Source organism: Stenella coeruleoalba (assembly GCF_951394435.1).
Source record: "Stenella coeruleoalba genome assembly, chromosome: 9".
Lineage (NCBI taxonomy): Eukaryota > Metazoa > Chordata > Mammalia > Artiodactyla > Delphinidae > Stenella > Stenella coeruleoalba.
Genome location: NC_137155.1, coordinates 43,885,549 through 43,906,056, shown reverse-complemented (window position 1 = coordinate 43,906,056; position 20,508 = coordinate 43,885,549). Strand labels below are relative to the sequence as shown.

The following is a 20,508-nucleotide window of genomic DNA, read 5'->3' as shown; positions in this document are numbered from 1 at the left end:
TTTTTTCCCATACCAACCAATTCTCCGACTCGCCAGACACCAACCAAGTGTCCTCCAATTCAGTTATACCACTAACTACGTGGAGTTAGCACAGACCTCACAGGTGAAGGACTCCGCCCCACAAAACTGCCCCTCTTCAGATGCCAGTTGAAAGGTCCAGATTGTCATTGTACTTTTGACCTACTGGCTATAAAGAAGGGATTCCCACAGTCCCTTCTTCAGGTTCAGTAACTCGTTGTAACTGCTCAAAGAACTCAGGGAAACACATTTCCTTGTTTATTACAAAGGATATAATAAAGGATACATACAGATGAACAGCAGGATGAAGAGGTGCACAGGGCAACGTCTGTAAGTAAGTCACGTGCAAGAGCTTCTGCTCGCATGGAGTTGGGGTGTGCCACCCTTCTGGTATATGGATGTGTGTTCACCAACCTGGAAGCTCTCTGAACCCGTAGTGTAGGGATGTTTTGGGAGGCTTCATCACATAGGCATGATTAATTATTAACTCAGTCTCCAGCCCCTCTCCTCACCAGAGGATGAGGGGGATGGGGGTTGGACTGGAAGTTCCAAGGTTCTAATCATGGCTTCTTTCTAGTGACCAGCCCCCCCATTTGGAACCTATTCAGGAACCCACCAAGAGTCACCTCATTAGAACAAAAAACTCTTGGTCCTATCTCCCAGGCAATTCCAAGGGATTTAGGAGCTATGTGTCAGGACTGGTGTCAGAAACCAAATATTGGAACAAAAGATGCTCCTAGTGCCCCTGTCCCTCAGGATATTATAAGATTTTAGGAACTCTGTCAGGAACCAGGGGTAGAAACCAAGTACATATTTCTTATTATGTTACAACTAGCAATAACATGTTAGTATATATATAATAAAAAATATAAAATGCCTAGGCTTAAAAGAAATATGCAAACTATAAGACTTTATTGAGGATATGAAATATAAAATAGAGACAAATGGGAAGTCATTCATGCATGGGAAGACTCAATATTTTTCAAATAGTAATTTGCCCAAAATTAACATACAAATTGAGTTCCAATGGAAATGTAAAAGGAATTGTTTTATTACTTTAAAAGTTATTTTCAAAGGTAATATGGAAAAGTAATGCCAGTTAAAAAGAAAATTTGAAAAGGCTTTCCCTATAGGATACCAAAATGCAAAATGTAACTGCTATAAAGTTATAGCAGTTAAAGTGGAGCTCTGTATAGGGATTATCAAGTAACAACTCAAGGAAATCAAATACAGAATCCATAAAGAAATGTTGGGGCAGTTTGATTACTATGTGGGAAAAAATACTATTTCATAACATACACAAAAATAAATCACGGTAGGTTAAATATTTAAATATGAAAAACCATAAAAGTACTGAAAGATATTTCATACTAAAGTAAACAGTAAATGTATGACAAAGAGTTACAACTTTAATATGAAAAAAGCTCATGCATTAATAATGAGACAAAGGACATTCGTGGGCAGCAGTTTACAGATGGCAGGAGCACCGCACTGAGTATGGGAAATATATTATTCATTTAATCAATGACTAGCTGTCTACCTCATTATGAATCATATATATCAACTTTAATCATTCACAATAAGGTAGAGATCATATACTGTTCTTTTTTACCTTGTTCATCTTTATTTTTCTTATTTCCTTTCTGTTCTTAAAGTTCCTTGAGCATCAAAAGGCTTGTCTTACACTTTGTGGTACCTCTGGCAGGACAGCTATGAGAGGTGGTTAATTTTTGACAACTCCTCCAAAGGACTTTTGAAAGCAACCTTACAGTTGTTAAGTGAGTGTTACTGAACTTAACATGATATTGTTGCCAAACTACTTAGTAATCCAAAAGCCTTTCTTAAATGGTTGATAAAATGGAAATGAAAAATACTAGAAGGTAATCGTCACAGTGCAGGGAACAAATCTTTTGAACACATACACAGGCACAGAGCAGAGCTGAAGTGTCACGTGATACACTTAACTTACATGATTTCAACTATGCTTTTCCAGTAAAAACAAAAAAGAAAAAAAATTAAACAGCGCAGAGGACACTCGATTTCTGCCATTCTACTGGAAAAGTGTGTACAGTTTACAATCGTACCTTTATACTTACATAAAGGATTACTTTGACTCTGTAATTTTTACCTTACTTTGGAACCGAAACTGCTGTATGTGTATCTGAATTTATATTGTATTTGAAATTTCAAAATAACTCTGCTCCTTGAGTTTCTCTTTTAAGATTTACCATGCTCTTTAGTTCTTGATTTCTTTGGCCACAAATAATTTGATAACACCTTATCTTCTGTTTTGTAGGCTACTGGATCAAGATCAGTCCCTATGCCACTATCAAATGTATCAGTGCCAAAATCATCTGTTTCACGTGTGCCCTGCAATGTAGAAGGAATAAGTCCCGAATTAGAAAAGGTATTCATTAAAGAAAATAACGGGAAAGAGGAAGTGTCCAAGGTAAGGTTACATGGGATGTTTGAGTCACTTTTTTCTTTAATATTGTGGACTGTATGTATGTATCAGTACTTCATTCCTTTTTATTGCCAAATAATATTCAGTCATACAGATTTTATTATCCAGTCATTAACTGATAAACATTTCCATTGTTTCTACTTTTTGGCTATTATGAGTAATTCTGCTGTGAAGTTTATATACAAGTTTTTGTGTGAACATGATGTTTTCATTTCTGTTGAGTATATACCCATGAGTGGAACTGCTTGTATGGTAACTGTTTAACCTTTTGAGAAACTGCCGGACTACTTTCCAAAGTGGCTGCACTGTACCATGTTACATCTCCCCACTAGCTGTGTATGAAGCTTCCAATTTCTCCATCTTCAGCAACACTTGTAATTATGTGTCTTTTTTATTGTAGCCATTCTAGTGGATGTGAAGTGGTATCTCATCATGGTGTTGACCATTTGTATGTCTTCTTTGGAAAACTGTCTATTTAGATGCTTTGCCCATTTCAAAATTAGGTTGTCTTTTTACTACTGATTGGTAAAGGTCTTTATAAAGTTCTTACCTTCTAGATAAAAATACCTTATTAGATATATGATTTGAAAATATCTCCCGTTCTGTGGGTTGTCTTTTCACTTTTCATTTTCTTTTGGGTCATATCTAAAAGATTGCCTAATCTAAGGTCACAGTGATTTATTCTTGTGTTTTCTTCTAAGAGTTTTATGGTTTTAGCTTTCTCTTATATTTAGGTCTCAGATCCATTTGAATTAATCAAAAATACTTTATAAATTACCTCTGTCCCAGAAAAGAAATCTGGACACTCCTGCATATGAACTTATATTTGACCGCATTTTAAAGATATACTCAACAAAAGAAAACATCAAGTAGCATTTGGCTTAATTATCTATCTGATGGTTTTTTAGAACTAAAATATGATTTAATTTATGTCAAATGTGTATCTAATTCCTTCAGATAATGTGTAGATTTTAAAACTGATTTAGAGTTCATCTCAAAATTCACAGTTCAATTTTATATTTATAAAATTGAAAAAGAAACTTTTTCCAACTCTGAATATTGCTTAGCAGATATAAGCATTAATCACAGTTTATTGTATATGCTTCCAAATATGTGTATGTATGCTAATATATACTGAATCACTATATGAAGGTACCATAATTTAAAAGTCCCCTACTGATGGGCATTTAGATTGTTTTCAGTTTTTGTCATCATAAGCAGTGCTTTAGAAAACATAGTGTACTCTTGGCAGACAATTCCCTGGCTGTGAAACTGCTGGGTCAAAGCATTTGCACGTTTTAAATTTTGATGAATATTGCTAAAATTACCATCCCAAAAGGTTGTGCCATTTTACTCTTCCTAGAGTTAAATTTTTATGTTATATTCATTAGGCCAAAAAGGAACCCTTTGGAAATTGTGATGTCTCTTAGCTTAGCTGTGTATACCATTAAAATGTTTCCTTTATACATTAAGTAACATTTAAGAACAGTAATGTAAGGAAGTAAAATTGGTCTAATTTTTTGAGGATGAGATAATCAGACACATATTTGCTAATTCTTTAAGAACTGCTAAGCAAAACTATACTAGAAGATGAAACTTAGTAACATAGTTCTGCTTGAACACACTTTCTTCTCACGTGCACACAGAACATTCTCCAGGATAGATCACGTCTTGGGTCACAAGCCTCAGAAAATTTAAGAAAATTGAAATCATATCAAGCATCTTTTCTGACTACAACACTATGAGACTGGAAATCAGTTACAGGAAAAAAACTGTAAAAAACACAAATACATGGAGGCTAAACAGTACGCTACTAAATAACCAAGAGATCACTGAAGAAATCTAAGAAGAAATTTAAAAATACATAGAAACAAATGACAACAAAAACACAGTGATCCAAAATCACGGGATGCAACAAAAGCACTTCTAAGAGGCAAGTTTATAGCAATTCAATCTCACTTCGAGAACCAAGAAAAATCTCAAATAAACAATCTAACCTTACACCTAAAGCAACTAGAGAAACAAGAACAAAGAAAACCCAGAGTCAGTAGAAGGAAAGAAATCACAAAGATCAGAGAAGAAATAAATGAAATAGAAATGAAGAAAATAATAGCAAAGATCAATGAAACTAAAAGTTGGTTCTTTGAGAAGATAACCAAAATTGATAAACCTTTAGGCAAGACTCATCAAGAAAAAAAGGGAGAGGACGCAGATCAATAAAAATAGAAATGAAAAAGGAGAAATCACAACTGACACTGCAGAAATACAAAGGATTATAAGAGACTACTACAAACAATTATATGCCAATAAAATGGACAAGCTGGAAGAAATGGACAATTCTTGGAAAGGTACAATTTTCCAAGACTGAACCAGGAAGAATTAGAAAATATAAACAGGTAATGAAATTGAAACTGTAATTAAAAATCTTCCAACAAACAAAAGTCCAGGACCAGATGGCTTCTTAGGCAAATTCTATAAAGCATTTAGAGAAGAGCTAACGCTGATCCTTCTCAAACTCTTCCAAAAATTGCAGAGGGCGGAACACTCCCAAATTCATTCTACAAAACCACCATCACCCTGATACCAAAACCAGACAAAGATGTCACAAAGAAAGAAAGATGTCACAAAGAAAGAAAACTGCAGGCCAATATCACTGATGAACATAGATGCAAAAATCCTCAAAAACATACTAGCAAACAGAATCCAAGAGCACATTAAAAGGATCATACACCATGATCAAGTGGGATTTATCCCAGGAATGCAAGGATTCTTCAGTATATGCAAATCAATCAGTGTGATACACCATATTAACAAATCGAAGGAGAAAAACCATATGGTCATCTCAGTAGACTCAGAAAAAACTTTTGACAAAAGTCAACACCATTTACGATAAAAACTCTCCAGAAAATGGGCATAGAGGGAACCTACCTCAACATAATAAAGGCCATATATGATAAACCCACAGCAAGCATCATACTCAATGGTAAAAAACTGAAAGCACTTCCACTAAGATCAGGAACAAGACAAGGATGTCCACTCTTATTCAACATAGTTTTGAAGTCCTAGCCACGACAATCAGAGAAGAAAAATAAAAGGAATACAGATTGGAAAAGAAGAAGTCAAACTGTCACTGTTTGCAGATGATATGATACTATACATAGAAAATCCTAAAGATGCCACCAGAAAACTACTAGAGCTAATCAATGAATTTGGTAAAGTTGCAGGATACAAAATTAATGCACAGAAATCTCTTGCATTCCTATACACTAACAAGGAAAAATCAGAAAGAGAAATTAAGGAAACAATCCCATTTACCATCGCAACAAAAAGAACAAAATACCTAGGAATAAACCTACCTAAGGAGGCAGAAAACTTGTACTCAGAAAACTATAAAACACTGATGAAAGAAATTAAAGATGACATAAACAGATGGAGAAATGTACCATGTTCTTGGATTGGAAGAATCAATATTGTGAAATGACTATACTACCCAAAGCAATCTACAGATTCAGTGCAATCCCTATCAAACTACCAATGGCATTCTTCACAGAATTAGAACAAAAAATTTTACAATTTGTGTGGAAACACAAAAGACCCCGAATAGCCAAAGCAATCTTGAGAAAGAAAAATGGAGCTGGAGGAATCCCTGACTTCAAACTCTACTACAAAGCTACAGTAATCAAGACAGTATGGTACTGGCACAAAAACAGAAATGTAGATCAATGGTGCAGGATAGAAAGCCCAGAGATAAGCCCACACACATATGGTCACCTAATTTATGACAAAGGAGGCAAGAACATACAATGGAGAAAAGACAGCCTCTTCAATAAGTGGTGATGAGAAAACTGGACAGCTACATGTAAAAGAATGAAATTAGAACACTCCCTAACACCATACACAAAAATAAACTCCAAAAGGATTAAAGACCTAAATGTAGGACCAGACACTATAAAACTCTTAGAGGAAAACATAGGAAAAACACATCTTTTTTGACCCACCTCCTAGAGTAATGAAAATAAAACCAAAAATAAAAAAATGGGACCTAATGAAACTTAAAAGCTTTTGCACAGCAAAGGAAACCATAAACAAGAGAAAGAAACAGCTCTCAGAATGGGAGAAAATATTTGCGAATGAAGCAACAGTCAAAGGATTAATCTCTAAAATATACAAACAGCTCATGGAGCTCAATATCGAAAAAACAAACAACCCAATTAAAAAATGGGCAGAAGACCTAAATGGTCATTTCACCAAAGAAGACATACAGATGGCTAAGAAGCATGTGAAAAGATGCTCAGCATCACTAATTATTAGAGAAATGCAAATCAAAACTACAGTGAGGTATCATCTCACACCGGTCAGAATGGCCATCAAAAAATCTACGAACAGTAAATGCTGGAGAGGCTGTGGAGAAAAGGAAACCCTCCTACACTGTTGGTGGGAATGTATATTGATACAGCCAATAGGGAGAACAGTATGGAGGTTCCTTAAAAAACTAAAAATAGAACTACCATATGACCCAGCACTCCCACTACTGGGAATATACCCTGAGAAAACCATAATTCAAAAGGACACATGTACCCCCATGTTCATTGCAGCACTATTTACAATAGCCAGGACATGGAAACAACCTAAACGTCCAATGATAGATGAATGGATAAAGATGTGGTACATATATACAATGGAATATTACTCAGCCATAAAAAGGAATGAAATTGGGTCATTTGCAGAGATGTGGATGGACCTAGAGTCTGTCATACAGAGTGAAGTAAGCCAGAAAGAGAAAAACAAATATGGTATTTTAAGACATATCTGTGCAATCTAGAAAAATGTTACAGATGAACCTATTTGTAGGGTAGGAATAGAGACACCGATATAGAGAATGGACATGTGAACACGGGGGGGAAGGGGAAGGTTGGACAAATTGGGAGATTAGGTTTGACAATAAATACACTACCATGTGTAAAATAGATAGCTAGTGGGAACCTGCTGTATAGCACAGGGAGCTCAGCTCAGTGCTCTGTGATGACCTAGATGGATGGGATGGGGCGGGGGGGGGGGGCGGCGGGAGGGAGGTCCAAGAGGTAGGAGATACAGGTATACATATAGCTGATTCACTTCATTGTAGAGCAGAAACACAACACTGTAAAGCAATTTTACTCCAATTAAAAAAAAATAACATAGTTCTGCTTTTAAGTAAATCATATTCTAATTTCACAGTAGCCACTTCAGAATTACCCTGGGGTAACCTACACAGTTATAACTAAAATATTAATCTTAAGAATTTTTAGATTTATGATTAAGTGTGCCTCAAAGTTTTAATAAATCAAAATGTCACCATCAATGAACCTGTCAGTAGCTTCTAAGCCTTTATATTTCCCATCATTATTTTGTGTAAATGTATAAACTTCTAAAATCTGTTTTGTTATTCTAATTCTTCTGAACCCCCTCCCCAAGAAAACAGAAGTTGGTTAAGGAAATTGATATATATTATCCAGTTAAAGATTCAGAAATGGGAATACAAAGTGATTGTATCAAATAGGACATGAATAAAAGATAACTCAAATTCTTAAACTTTTTTAGTTACAAATTGATACATTATTCTTTTACTAATTACCAATATTGATATTTTATTAAAGCAGCATTTTCCTTGACTTAAATATCTAAGTTTTAAGAAAGACCTCTGTCATTTAACCCTCATATGTATTCCAAAATGATCTTTCTTTATGGGTTGTTCTGAAAACCTCACACACCTATCACATAATTTTGTCCAAAAACACCCCCAAAAACCTGCACCAATGATTTATTCTTAGAATTGTTCATTCTAAAATTTAGTGCAGTGTTGTAATTAAAATCTAAATTTAGTTAAGTAAAAGAAAAATTTTAAATAATAAATAATTTTCTTAGTGTTTGACCAAGTAACTTAATATTTCTTTGGGAATATTTCTTTCCTAAATTGGAAAATTTTACTTTTTTTGTTTGTTGACAAAATTAACTAATATTCCATAATTGAATGTTCTCTTTACAGTAGCATGGTCATTGTCAGGTTGTGAAAATGGTATAGTTTTGGTTTAGCAACCCTGCATAGACAGATGAAGTTTTTATTTTAGGTTTTGACCTTCACTTAATTAGTTGTAGAAAAACATTGATATATTTTGAGTCTTGCCTAATTTTATCTTACTTCATTTTCCCTCTAACAGTGTTTCTAAAATCTCTGAAATGACAAAGCTCAGAGTAATAGCAGTAAACAGTGAAAATAAGTTGTAAATATACTAAGAATATATTGGTTCTTTTTTCCTAGCATTTCAATCTTGTCTATGTAATGACAAAAATACTGTAAATATACAGAATTATATTTGTTGACCTCACTTAGTTAGCAAGATATATCTTTACAGCAGAAGCAGAGTAGAAAGAGTCCACTGCAGCTGAAGCTCTGATGCCATTTAATTGACCATGTCACCAGGAGCTCTAAACTTTTAAGTTCTGGGGGTTTCCCTGGTGGTGCAGTGGTTAAGAATCCGCCTGCCAATGCAGGGGACACGGATTCGAGCCCTGGTCTGGGAAGATCCCACATGCTGCGGATCAACTAAGCCCGTGCGCCACAACTACTTAGTCTGCGCTCTAGAGCCTGTGCTCCGCAACAAGAGAAGCCACTGCAACCCAGAGTAGCCCTCGCTCGCCGCAACTAGAGAAAGCCCGCGCTCAGCAAAGACGACCCAACGCTGCCCAAAATAAATAAATTTATTTAAAAAGTAAAATAAACTATAGGTTCTTTATTGGTAAAAACATTGTGCTAATGAGGTCTAGGGTCTTCTCGGGTCAAAAATATATGATTCATATATGATTCTATAATTATAATTTCATTTCTATTTTTTATTTTTGCCACTCAGAACAATGCATTAGAACTAAGCAAAATTCATTAGTAGTCCTACTCAGTTGGATACCAAATTAGAAGAAATGTTCTGAGTTATCTTAATATCCTCCCTTGAGTACTAATAGAATAAACCTTTTATTATAAATTTGGGGTAAACTGCAAAATCTGTTCCTGGCTTGTAAAAAAATAATAAGAAGAAGAATGAACAAATGGAAATCCATACCTGTGAATATGAGATTTCTCTTTTTTTATTATCAAGTCAAAGTGACTTCTTGAGCGGTTTGACTAATTCTTAAAGCAAATGTTTATTGAATGTCTGCTGTGTGCCAGACACAGTGCTAGGGATACAGTGTTAAAAGAAGCCCCTGTCCTTGAAGAGTATTACTGGGAGTGCTCACCTAAAGTGACTGGCAGAAATTAAGACACAAGATTGGTATCTTTATTCTCTGAAGAATCAACTGTGGTGGCGATAATACTGCAAAATGAAATCAAAAGAAACACCAGTGCTTTCTATATGGATGGAGTATATGAACTGTCACTGACGGTGTGATGGTTGTTGCTCTTCCAGCCTTTGGATATCCCGGATGGTCGGAGAGCCCCCCTCCCTGCTCACTACCGGAGCAGCAGCACTCGCAGCATCGACACGCAGACCCCCTCTGTGCAGGAGCGCAGCAGTAGTTGCAGCAGTCACTCCCCCTGTGTTTCCCCCTTCTGTCCCCCGGAATCCCAGGACGGTAGCCCTTGCTCAACAGAAGATTTACTCTATGATCGTGATAAAGGTGAGAATGAAATCATCCATTTAGAGGGTTTGTTATAAGGCCTTGGTCATTCTACTTTCTTTGTCTTAGACCATTACATCACCTTTTTTGTTTCATTGAATGGTGGGATTGTAAAGGATTGGTTGATCTAGGTTGGTTTGTTCATTGGTTTCATGTACCCCCTTCTTTGTGACTTTCGCAAACATCTTCCATAAATGTGTCAGAGGAGCACAGCGCATGGTTATAACAGCTAATGAAAGCTATAAAATGAATGTGTACAGCTTCACATCATATAACACACAGTTTTTTCCTTGGTATTGTCCAGAGTTAAGGATGGTTATGGTAAAGTTTATGTTCCTCGTGCCTGAGGTTAGATTTCGTATTCAGATTAATTTGGGAGGAAATAATTTCTAAAAAAATCTGTTGGAAGAATGAGTGTATTTTTAACCAAGTGGGATAAAGCTTAAAAAGTACCTGTAGCACATCAGGGAATATATTATGGTATGTAGATGAGTTATTAACTAACACCAATAAGAGTGCAAAACCCGTGGGGTTTCTTATTGCCTGTCAAGCCCTGTCTGCCCATGTCCTCCTGTCTTCGTGTCAGGCACTTGGCTACCACTGTTCACTCTCTTCTTTCAGTTTCTAGCCCCCTCAGACTCAGACATCGAAGGTACTGAAGACTGCCCAGCTTCCACCTTCCTAGCTACTTACAAAGAAACACTGAACTTCCCTTGTAACACATTTATTGCTTTTCACCACAAGAAGATCATAGGCAACACAAATTTTAAAACATGAAAAAATTAAAGTTTATAGAATCTTACAGGATTTTTTTATGGGCCTTGTCCTGACTTGACCCCCAACCCCCTCAATTTGTTTTATTTTGAGGTATTAATACATTTAAAGTGCCCAAATATTAAGTGCTAAGCCCCCTGAATTTTTACACACATATGCACTCATGAAACCACCACCTGGATCAAGATACAGAACATTTTTCGCCTCCCAGAAGGATCCCTAGCCCCATTCACAGACAGTATCCTTCTCCTCTCCACTTAGAGGTAACCACTGTTGACTTCCATCATCATAGTCTAATTTTTTCCTGTTACTGGATTTCATAGAAATGGATTGATGCAGTGTGTATGCTTTTGGTCTGGCTTCTTTCAGTCATCATTACGCCTGACTCTCTGCTGAGATGTTAGATGGAAGCTACTTTGGACTTTGTCCTCTTTGTGGGTGGATCTCAACAGTTCTCCCCTTTTCACCTTTTCCTTATTGGAAGCCTTGTGAACTCTCTTCCTCCATTAAGGATGTACTGAAAGCAGTACCTTAGTTAGGCATATCTCTCTGCTTCAAGTGGAATGTCGCTATTGTAGAATGCAGACTAGGAAACTTTCATTTTACTGAGGCATCCTACAGCAGTCACTTCCTCGCATTTTTAGTATGGATGTTTCATAGTAAAACAAACAAGAAAACACCTTGCTTCTAGTAGGAGTATTTGTTTTGAAGGTAAATGGAAATGTTAAATAATCATCAATAATCATAAGTTATTGTAGGCTGCAGAGGTGGTATATGGTGAAACAGATCTTGTAAAACCCGTATTTTTTTATTATACCACTAGAAAAGATAAGTGCAGACCACTTTTGCTACTTATTAGCACTTACAGTTGGGTTAAAATTAAAAATAACAGTGATAATAAGGCTAGGCAGTTAATTCAGAAGTTTTGTTTTCTTCTAAGTTTAACACTGTGGATAGTTGAGAGATGCCGAACCAAAAGGGAGATGTATTAGGAAGTTGATAGATGAATTCCATTTTGGTTAGCTGGTTGTGAGATTGTCTTCTTGGCCTCTGCGGGACTATATTCTTTGAGGCAATCTCACAACCAGTTAGAACCACATTATCCATTCATCTGTCCATGGATACTTAGGTTGTTCCCATGTTTTGGCTATTGTGAATAATACTGCAATGAACATGGGAGTGCAGGTGTCTCTTCGAGATAGTACAATATTCTGAATTCTGGCTGTTTCTTAGAGAGAAGTTAGACTTTTTCTAAGACTGCTTTTGGTTGTATATTTTTCTCTATGCCCTTCTATTCTTTTATACCAGATATCTGCCTGCATGACACAAGTGTCTTATCTTTCTTCTGTTCCTCTTGTTTGTTTAATGTAAAATGAGAACGTTGGTCCACATCATCTCTAAGGCCAACAGCTTTTCCCCTAATAGTTAAAACAAATTTTGTTCTTAGTAAAACAAGGTGATAATACTTGTTTCCACACCTCATACCATTATTGAAGTTAAATGAGATATTGGAACAGAGTGCTTAGCACAACTCTTGGTATGTAGTAAACACTCAATAAATGGTGTTGGGTGTGACTAATAGTGATTTTTAAAAAATTTCCTTAGAAACTAAGAAGACTACAGAATCATTTAAGACTGTTTTCTACAAAACTACCTCAGTTTGGGAATTAAGACCTCATGACATAAGTTTCTTAATATATCTACACTATTATACAAGTATGTTCAGAAAACTAAAGGTACAAAGGAGAGGGAGTTGTCAGTTTTGCAATTTCTGAAACTTACATATTTAAATCATTCAAACTATAGAATAATCTCTGACTCATTACTTCAGAATGGACAGTCCAAATTTTTTTAAGATACTAATCCTAGCTTACAATTTGCATTTTTCCACAGTGAAGCTTAAATTGGTCTTTTGTTTCTTTACATTTATTTCCAGTAAAGAGAAAAAAAAAGCAAGCTATAGATTTCTAATAGGTGTGCATCATTAACTCTGAAAACAGAATTGATACTGTAATTTTGTAGTCAACTAGAATTGATTTGGAGTACCTACCTATTCTGTAGTTGCTGTTGTAGACTAGCTAGTTTAGACATCTTTAGGTGCCTGGATTGGCATGCACAGGTGCGGGGAGGGAAAGACATTGTGAGTATATAGCTCTAATGAGAGATGTGCTAGTTAGCTGATTATTTTTCTAGTACTCATCTGTTATTCCTATCCTTTTCCTGACTTTATTATTTCTGCTTATTCCTAACATCTGTTTTTCTCCATGACACATATATAATTTGAGACCTATAAAAATAATTTTAGTTGATTAGCATAGTGGTCCTTTGGCTGTTTCAGTTGCAATGCCAGGACAAAAACACTCTCATTATTGAGAAAAGTCCAGCCTTTAAGAGACTGTCTTCAGGTTTTAGTTTTTTGGGTTTGGTGGTTTTCTGACAGATTTTTCCAGTGACCTAAAGACTGAAGGCAGCCTGGTAACGTGTAAAGTTGCTAGGCTTACTAACCTAATAACAGCCACAGTTCCTACATTATGATCTGTGTGGAGAATTCAGGGATCCAGAATAAGAGCTCTTATTATCTTGACATCTTCAGAATATATCCTAAGAGTTAGCCTAAATTCTTCTACATTATCATGCCCAAAATGCAAGGGAGAAAAACAGTCATTTATATAATGTAAATGGCAGTGTCAAATATTAGTTGTTTTAGCAGCTCTGCCAGCTTTCCTTCATAAGGTAGCAAGCCACAAAATCTTGACTTCAGTCTGCCACTTGTAGTTGATCTTTGGCACAATTCACTTAGGCAGGTTGTTATAAAATTCTGCAGTTTTGCAAGATATTGTGGAAACGTTGATTATTCTAATCATGACGTCAACTGAACCATTCTAGTCAGGTCAACTACCAAGAGTTGTATTCCAAGAGTCCATAAATTGATTACTTGGAACTTAAACTATGTGTTCCCACAGGAAAAATGTATATCATGTAGATGGAGTTTCCAGGGCAGAATGCATATAAGCCTATTTAACTCATACTATGATTTAACTTATAAATATTAATATTTCTAAACTTTGGGTATTAGGACTGAGCAGCCCATAGTTGCAGAAAAGAAAAAAAAGTATTATCTTTTCAGGGTCTAGGGCTGACCCCAGGCAGACTTTTAAAAGAGACTCTTTTTGATATCTTATTCCTTTCTGTATACATTTTAAACCCGATTTGTGTTCATCTTTAGGGCTCTATTTCTTAACATTGTTTGACCTTTGCCCTTACCATACTTTAACTCTCCACCTTCTAGATATCCTAATCAGCCAAGATTGTGTGGTACTTTTCTTTTTGTGGTTTATATTGTGAAAATAGATACGTTGGATATACTTCTTTTAGCTACCACACCTTGCAAATTGCTGCTTTTGAGCCTGAATCTGTTTCTCAATCAAAAGATTCTCCCCACATAATTCTAGGATGCTTATTATCCTAGAAGAACCTCTTGCTGGTAAAACTACAAAGAGTGTAGAAATCTTATTCCAACAAAGGAGTTATTCCATAGGTTAAAAAGTGAACTTTTCTAGAATTACATCCCTAAGGTCATCTTCCCTGTTTTGCTTTTTCAAGAGTACATCTAAAATTACATATACTCCCCTTATCTGATGCGTATAAGAAGCATCCCGTAAATGCCTTTTCCCCCTCTTTTGGAAAATGTCTACAATTTTACTAATAGCAGTTGCTGTGTTAGCTCTCTATGGATGAGTTACTATTCTTAATTCAAAATTATTAGTAAGTATACAACTCAGTTCTAGCAGTTACAACTCAGAGTCTAAAACAAAAGCAAACCAAAATTGATTAATATGTCCGCATATATAATTTCACTTAATCTTCTATTATCTATTTACTAGACTATAAGCTCCATAAAGAGCAGGTAACTTTATCTTGCTCATTACTTTATCCTCAGCAACTAGAGTGGCGCCAAGCATTAGCATGGAGTAGTGCTTAGTCGAGATTTTTTGAGTATTCCTTCTTCATGGTATGTCCATTTTTTTAAGAATATATTTTTATAGCTTTGTTGAAAACATTAGCGTCTTTTTCCTTAAGTGGTTATATATAAGTTATATATGTTAGGCTTTTGAATGTTCAGGAAGAGTATGATAATCCTCCCCGCTACCACCAACCAAAAAAAGATAATAAACAGTCACCACTCTAAGATTATGCTAACTTAGTGATCATAGGCCTTTGGTGAGAAAGAAGCCATAAAGTTCAAATTTCCTGTTGAAATTAGGGGAAGGGAAGTAACTTTGCTAAAATCCATCTCATCTTCTACTCTGAACATGACTGGGGAAAAAATAGGGTATGGGCTAGAGGAAAGGGGATCTGTTGAATTTTTTTCTCCCTGTTATCTTTTATGTTCCTCTGAGAAGAAATATGGACACTGAAGCCACTCCTTGTTGCACTGTGTCTCCTTGTGAGACTAACAGAAGGCAGACCCAATGAAGCTTTTGCCTAAACTCTAAGACTCTACTGAGGAGAAGCATGGAATGTTAGATTGGAACTTGATCGTCTAGTCTAATGAGGACGATAGAGTTGAGATGGATCAAAACAGTGAGGCAGATAGCATGATGGTAACAAACTCTGACTCTGGTGCAGCCAGGTTGAACTCTGCTCTGCCACTTACTAAATATGTGTCCTTGGGCAAGTTACTTAACCTCTCTGTATCTGTTTTCTCACCTATAAATTAAGGAAAATGATGGCACCTGCCTCATAGGATTGTTATGATGATTAAATTTGCCCAGGTGACTTTACCTTTGTTATCCCCTGTAATATTATCACAATCCGATGAGGAGGGACATTGTCATTATTTTAAGAATGGGGAGCCTAAGGCTTAGAGAAATGAAGTTAACTTTCCTAAATCTTTTGAAGTCCAGATGCCAACAAAGATCTTCTGTAGGAACCTCACACTACTACTTGCTGCCTTCGCAGGAGGAATAGCCATTACACAGGCATTCAGCTATGAAAGAGCCTGGTGTGTGGAGAACAGTTAAAAAAAAAAAAAATAGTGTGGCTAGAGCATAGGGGTAAATGGTAAGGAGTAGAAAGCAGTGAGAATGGAGAGGTAGGTAGAAAGGCCACTATTTCATAAGGGCCTTGTAGCCTTGCTGAAAGAAATGAAGAACCAAGCAAAGATCTTTTGTCAGCTAAAGCAGGGGTTCCCAACCCCCGGGCTGTGGACCCGTAGGGGTCTGCAGCCTGTTAGGAACCCGGTGGCACAGCCGGCAGTGAGCAGCAGGCGAGTGAACTGACAAAGCTTCCTCTGCCGCTCCCCGTCACTCACATTGCCACCTGAGGCACCACACCCCTCACCACCCCACCCCCGTCTGTGGAAAAACTGTCTTCCATGAAACCAGCCCCTGGTGCCAAAAAGATTGGGGACTGCTGAGCTGAAGGACATGACCAGCTTTAAGGATAAAGCTACAGAAGTGGAGAGAGACAGCAAGAGGGGAAGATAAGATGCTATTTTAATAGCCTAGTCCTGTCTCCAAACTTGAGTTATTACATACTTTTTTCAGCAATTTTTAATTTGTACCCGTAATATAAATTTATATATTTCTAAGTTATGTAAGTACATAATTCAATCCATATATAAAATATTTGCTGGTAAAGCTTAGTTTCTTATTTTTAGAGATAAAAAGTAAATATGTATAAATGTTCTTTTTTCTTCCTGCATATCAGCAGATTGTTTAGTGCACCTTAATTGGGAGACCACAGGTGTAGGGCAAAGGAATTGGAGGAAATAGACTGAAGAAGAATCAGCAGCATTTGGTGGTTGATTAGATGTACAAGGTGAGGGATTAGAAAAATGAGGATAAAGGCAAAGTTCTAACAAAGTTCTGACTTGGGACATAAGAAAACGATTACCACTATTAATAAGGCAGTGAATGTCAGAGAAGGAACAGGCTTTAAGATGACCATTATATAAGTTTAAGATTATATTTGGGGGACTTCCCTGGTGGTCCAGCGGATAAGACTCCGCGCTCCCAATGCAGGGGACACGGGTTTGATCCCTGGTCAGGGAACTAAGATCCCACATCCCACATGCCACACGGCGCGGGCAAAAAAAAAAAAAGATTATATTTGGTTATCTGCCGAAAAGATGTTATAATACCATTTCCCTTTAGCAAGAATTGGGGGGAAAATAAAAGAGAGAAATACTGAGTTTTACCTGATACATAGCATTTTGTTTTGTCTTCTGTTTTGTACATAATTAAGTGCTCAGTAAATATATATAAGTGTACATTTAAAATTATATTGAAATTTTATTAGAAGTTTTCATTTTTTCCCCCGTAGGATACTTTAGGAGCACTTTAATATGAACAGTGTGTTTCAGTGTTTTGAAAACTGATGTCCCTAGAAATTTTTTCATTTAAAAACCTCAAGAATATAAAAAAACTAAGATCGCATCAGACTGATTTTGATTTTGCTGAGAACCTTAATTACATTACTTTTCAAGATATAAAATATTCTGGGTAATCTGAAATTTATTTTCAGTTTAGTTTTACCATTATGATTTATAAGAGACAAGATTTTAGTCTATAAATTGGTTTGCAGACTGTCTTCAACAGAGTGATTTGCTTTCATTTTTTAACTCACGTCGGATAGTCAGATTCAGGGTGATTTGTTCGCGTTCATGTAAGATTCCGAGTGAGTAGTTAGCATATCAACGATGCCAAGTCAGATTTGGAGACAATAATAAGCAATGTTGTTCTGCATATCAGGATTATGTTTGCAGAAGAAGCATTGTACTTATTGTGAGTACACAAAAACAAAGGCACAACTATGATTTGTTTGCTTATTTTGTAAATTAGTACCAATTCAGTGAATATGGAATAAATGATTAAAATATAAAACACCTTCCACATATGACAAATATTTAATTAATGGGCCTAACTTACATTTGGAATGTAATGGGCCTAACTTACATTTGGAATGTAAGTCCCATTAATTCAAAACAGTCTTATTTGAGACAAAGTTCAAAAATATAAGTAACAAGGATTATGTTACATTTTCTCTCCTTACCCTTTGCTGAATGCTGATGTAAGGGAGATCTTAGCTATAGCTGATGTGTTGTTTTATTAAAATTTTGTAACCTTCTCATAAAAGGTTGACTTTGAAATTGTAGAGAAACGTTAGAGACTATTTGTAAAAGTCAAATGTTCTCCTTACTCTTCCACAGTTTTTTTTTTTTTTTCACTGAAAATGCAGGTTTTCAATACAATCAGTAATGCCAACTGGTTCCAAAAGTTTGTTGTCAAGAAACACTATACAGTTGTTTCTCCTGATTTCATTAGACCATCAAATTACACTACAGCTGATAATTTCATTTCCTGATGCAAAAAAAGTAATTTTTTAAATTGAAGCATAGTTACTGTACACTATTATATAAGTTACAGGAGTACAATACAGTGATTCACAATTATTAAACGTTATACTCCATTTATAGTTATTATAAAATATTGACTATATTCCCCCTGTTGTACAGTATATCCTTGTAGCTTATTTTATATCTAATAGTACCTCTTATTTCCCTACCTCTGTATTGCCCCTACCCACTTCCCTCTCCACTGGTAACCACTAGTTTGTTCTCTATACCTGTGAATCTGCTTTTTTGTTATATTCAGTAGTTTGTTGTATTTTTTTTAATTCCACATGTAAGTGATATCCTACAGTGTTTGTCTTTCTCTGTCTGACTTATTTCACTTAGCATAATGCCCTCCTAGTCCATCCATGTTGCTGCAAATAGCAAAATTTTGTTCTTTTTTATGGCTGAGTAGTATTCCATTGTGTATACATACCACATTTTCTGGAAAAGAAGTAATTTTAATACTAGAATAGCAATTCTGTTTAGATCCTATTTAGTTCATCATATTTATAATCTTATTCTAAATTGGCTAACTTTGTCACTAAGTTTAGTGTTGGTTGAACTCTATGCTCGTTTTCTCAGCCTGTTATTCTAGCTTTGAAAGATAGAATAATAATTACATTCTACTGGCTCTTGCTACACATGTAATAAATATTCTCTACGTAGAGGAATCTATAGAATCTGTATACTTTAGGCATTAGTTTTAAAATTTCGGAACGGTAGATCTCCATATGCTAAAGGATGCCATCATGAACTGGCAGAGTTCCTACTAGGCAGTCATAAACCAGAGAATCTGGTACTCCAAATGTTACTCGGCTTCCCCGCCAGACACAAAATCTTACCTTTATATACCTTAATAAAGTTAGTGTGCAGACCTATTAAAAATGACATTTCTGTTACTCTCTTTTACCAAGAAAGTAGAATAGGCACTTAATTTCTGAATGGTTCACCTTTGTTAATTTGTGAATTAGGAATGATGTGTTCTTTCTACTATTGTAGCAGTATTTATTGAGAGCTTATTCTGTTTCAGGTACACATTTTTCACAGCCATCATATCAGTAGTTATTCCCATTTTATAGATCAAAACACAGGGGATCACACTTTTCCTAGGCCGTGCAGTTAGGTCTAGACAGAAGTCAGATGGCTTGACTCCATACCAGTGTTTTAATGTTTTCATGATTGGTTATCAAATTTGGCTGTACTTCAAAAGCATTTGAGAGCTTTACCAAAAAAAAAACAGCCAGCACATGCCTGGGAATGGGCCCCAGACTAATTAAATCAGAACCTCTTGAGGGGTGAGGTTTCAACATTGGCATTTAATAGTATTGTTAAAACATCTTTGATGAGTCTAATGTGAAACCAGGGTTAAGAACCACCACCCTGTAATTATATTGCTTATTTTAGAATTAATTTTACTTAATTTGATAAAGTAATCTGATAGTAGGAGATAAAGCACGTATAAAGACTTAGGGCTAGAAAAGAACCATGGCAGAGATTTTACATACCTTTCTACATAAATGAAGCAACTTAATATATATGTTTTTTTTATACTAGAATTATTGGCCATACAACTTAATATACCAGAAGTAATGGAGGCCACTTATAAGGAGAAATTCAGAAAACTCTAAAACTATAAAAGTACACATAGTTTAATGAATCTTGTTTCTATATGGAGTTTCAGACTTCAGTAATATCTCTAACTTTTCCAAGCTTTAGTTCATTATGATGTGTTTTAAAATGTTTGTCAAACTCCTTATATTTTAATTGTAAATATGGTACACATGCATAATTATAATCTTTTTATAATAAAATAGTCAAAAAAATGTTTCCATACTCTTAATTTTGAGATCTGGGTGATTCTGTTATAAATATAGATGAAACTATTATGAATGCAGACAGATATGTAAATAATTATATTCATCACATCTAATTTCATTGGTTATGAGGTTATAAGAACATAAAGTAACATTTAACTTAATCTCAATTACGTGTCTAGTTATTATCCTATTGTGGGATAAGAGAATGAGAAAATGTATCATGCTTGTGAACAGGAGGGATTAAATTAAGATTACCATGAGACTTCATCCTGAATCTCCTGAGCAAGCATGCTTACCTCACATTTATAATGTTCTCTTAATGAAATGTGGTTATTAAACTCAACACAGAGTTCTAAATGCAGGAGTTAGACAACCAAGCTTGGAAT

At 35.6% G+C, this 20,508-nt stretch overlaps 1 protein-coding gene across 1 annotated transcript in view; it reads left to right on the top strand.

Annotated features, from left to right (window-relative positions):
- GLCCI1 (glucocorticoid induced 1) overlaps nt 1-20,508 on the top strand; it is a 120,631-nt gene that overhangs the window by 93,088 nt on the left and 7,035 nt on the right. Inside the window, exons 5-6 of the mRNA XM_079932447.1 lie at nt 2,315-2,467; nt 9,922-10,132. Coding sequence (XP_079788573.1) covers nt 2,315-2,467; nt 9,922-10,132 — 364 coding nt within the window. The remainder of the gene's footprint in view (nt 1-2,314; nt 2,468-9,921; nt 10,133-20,508) is intronic.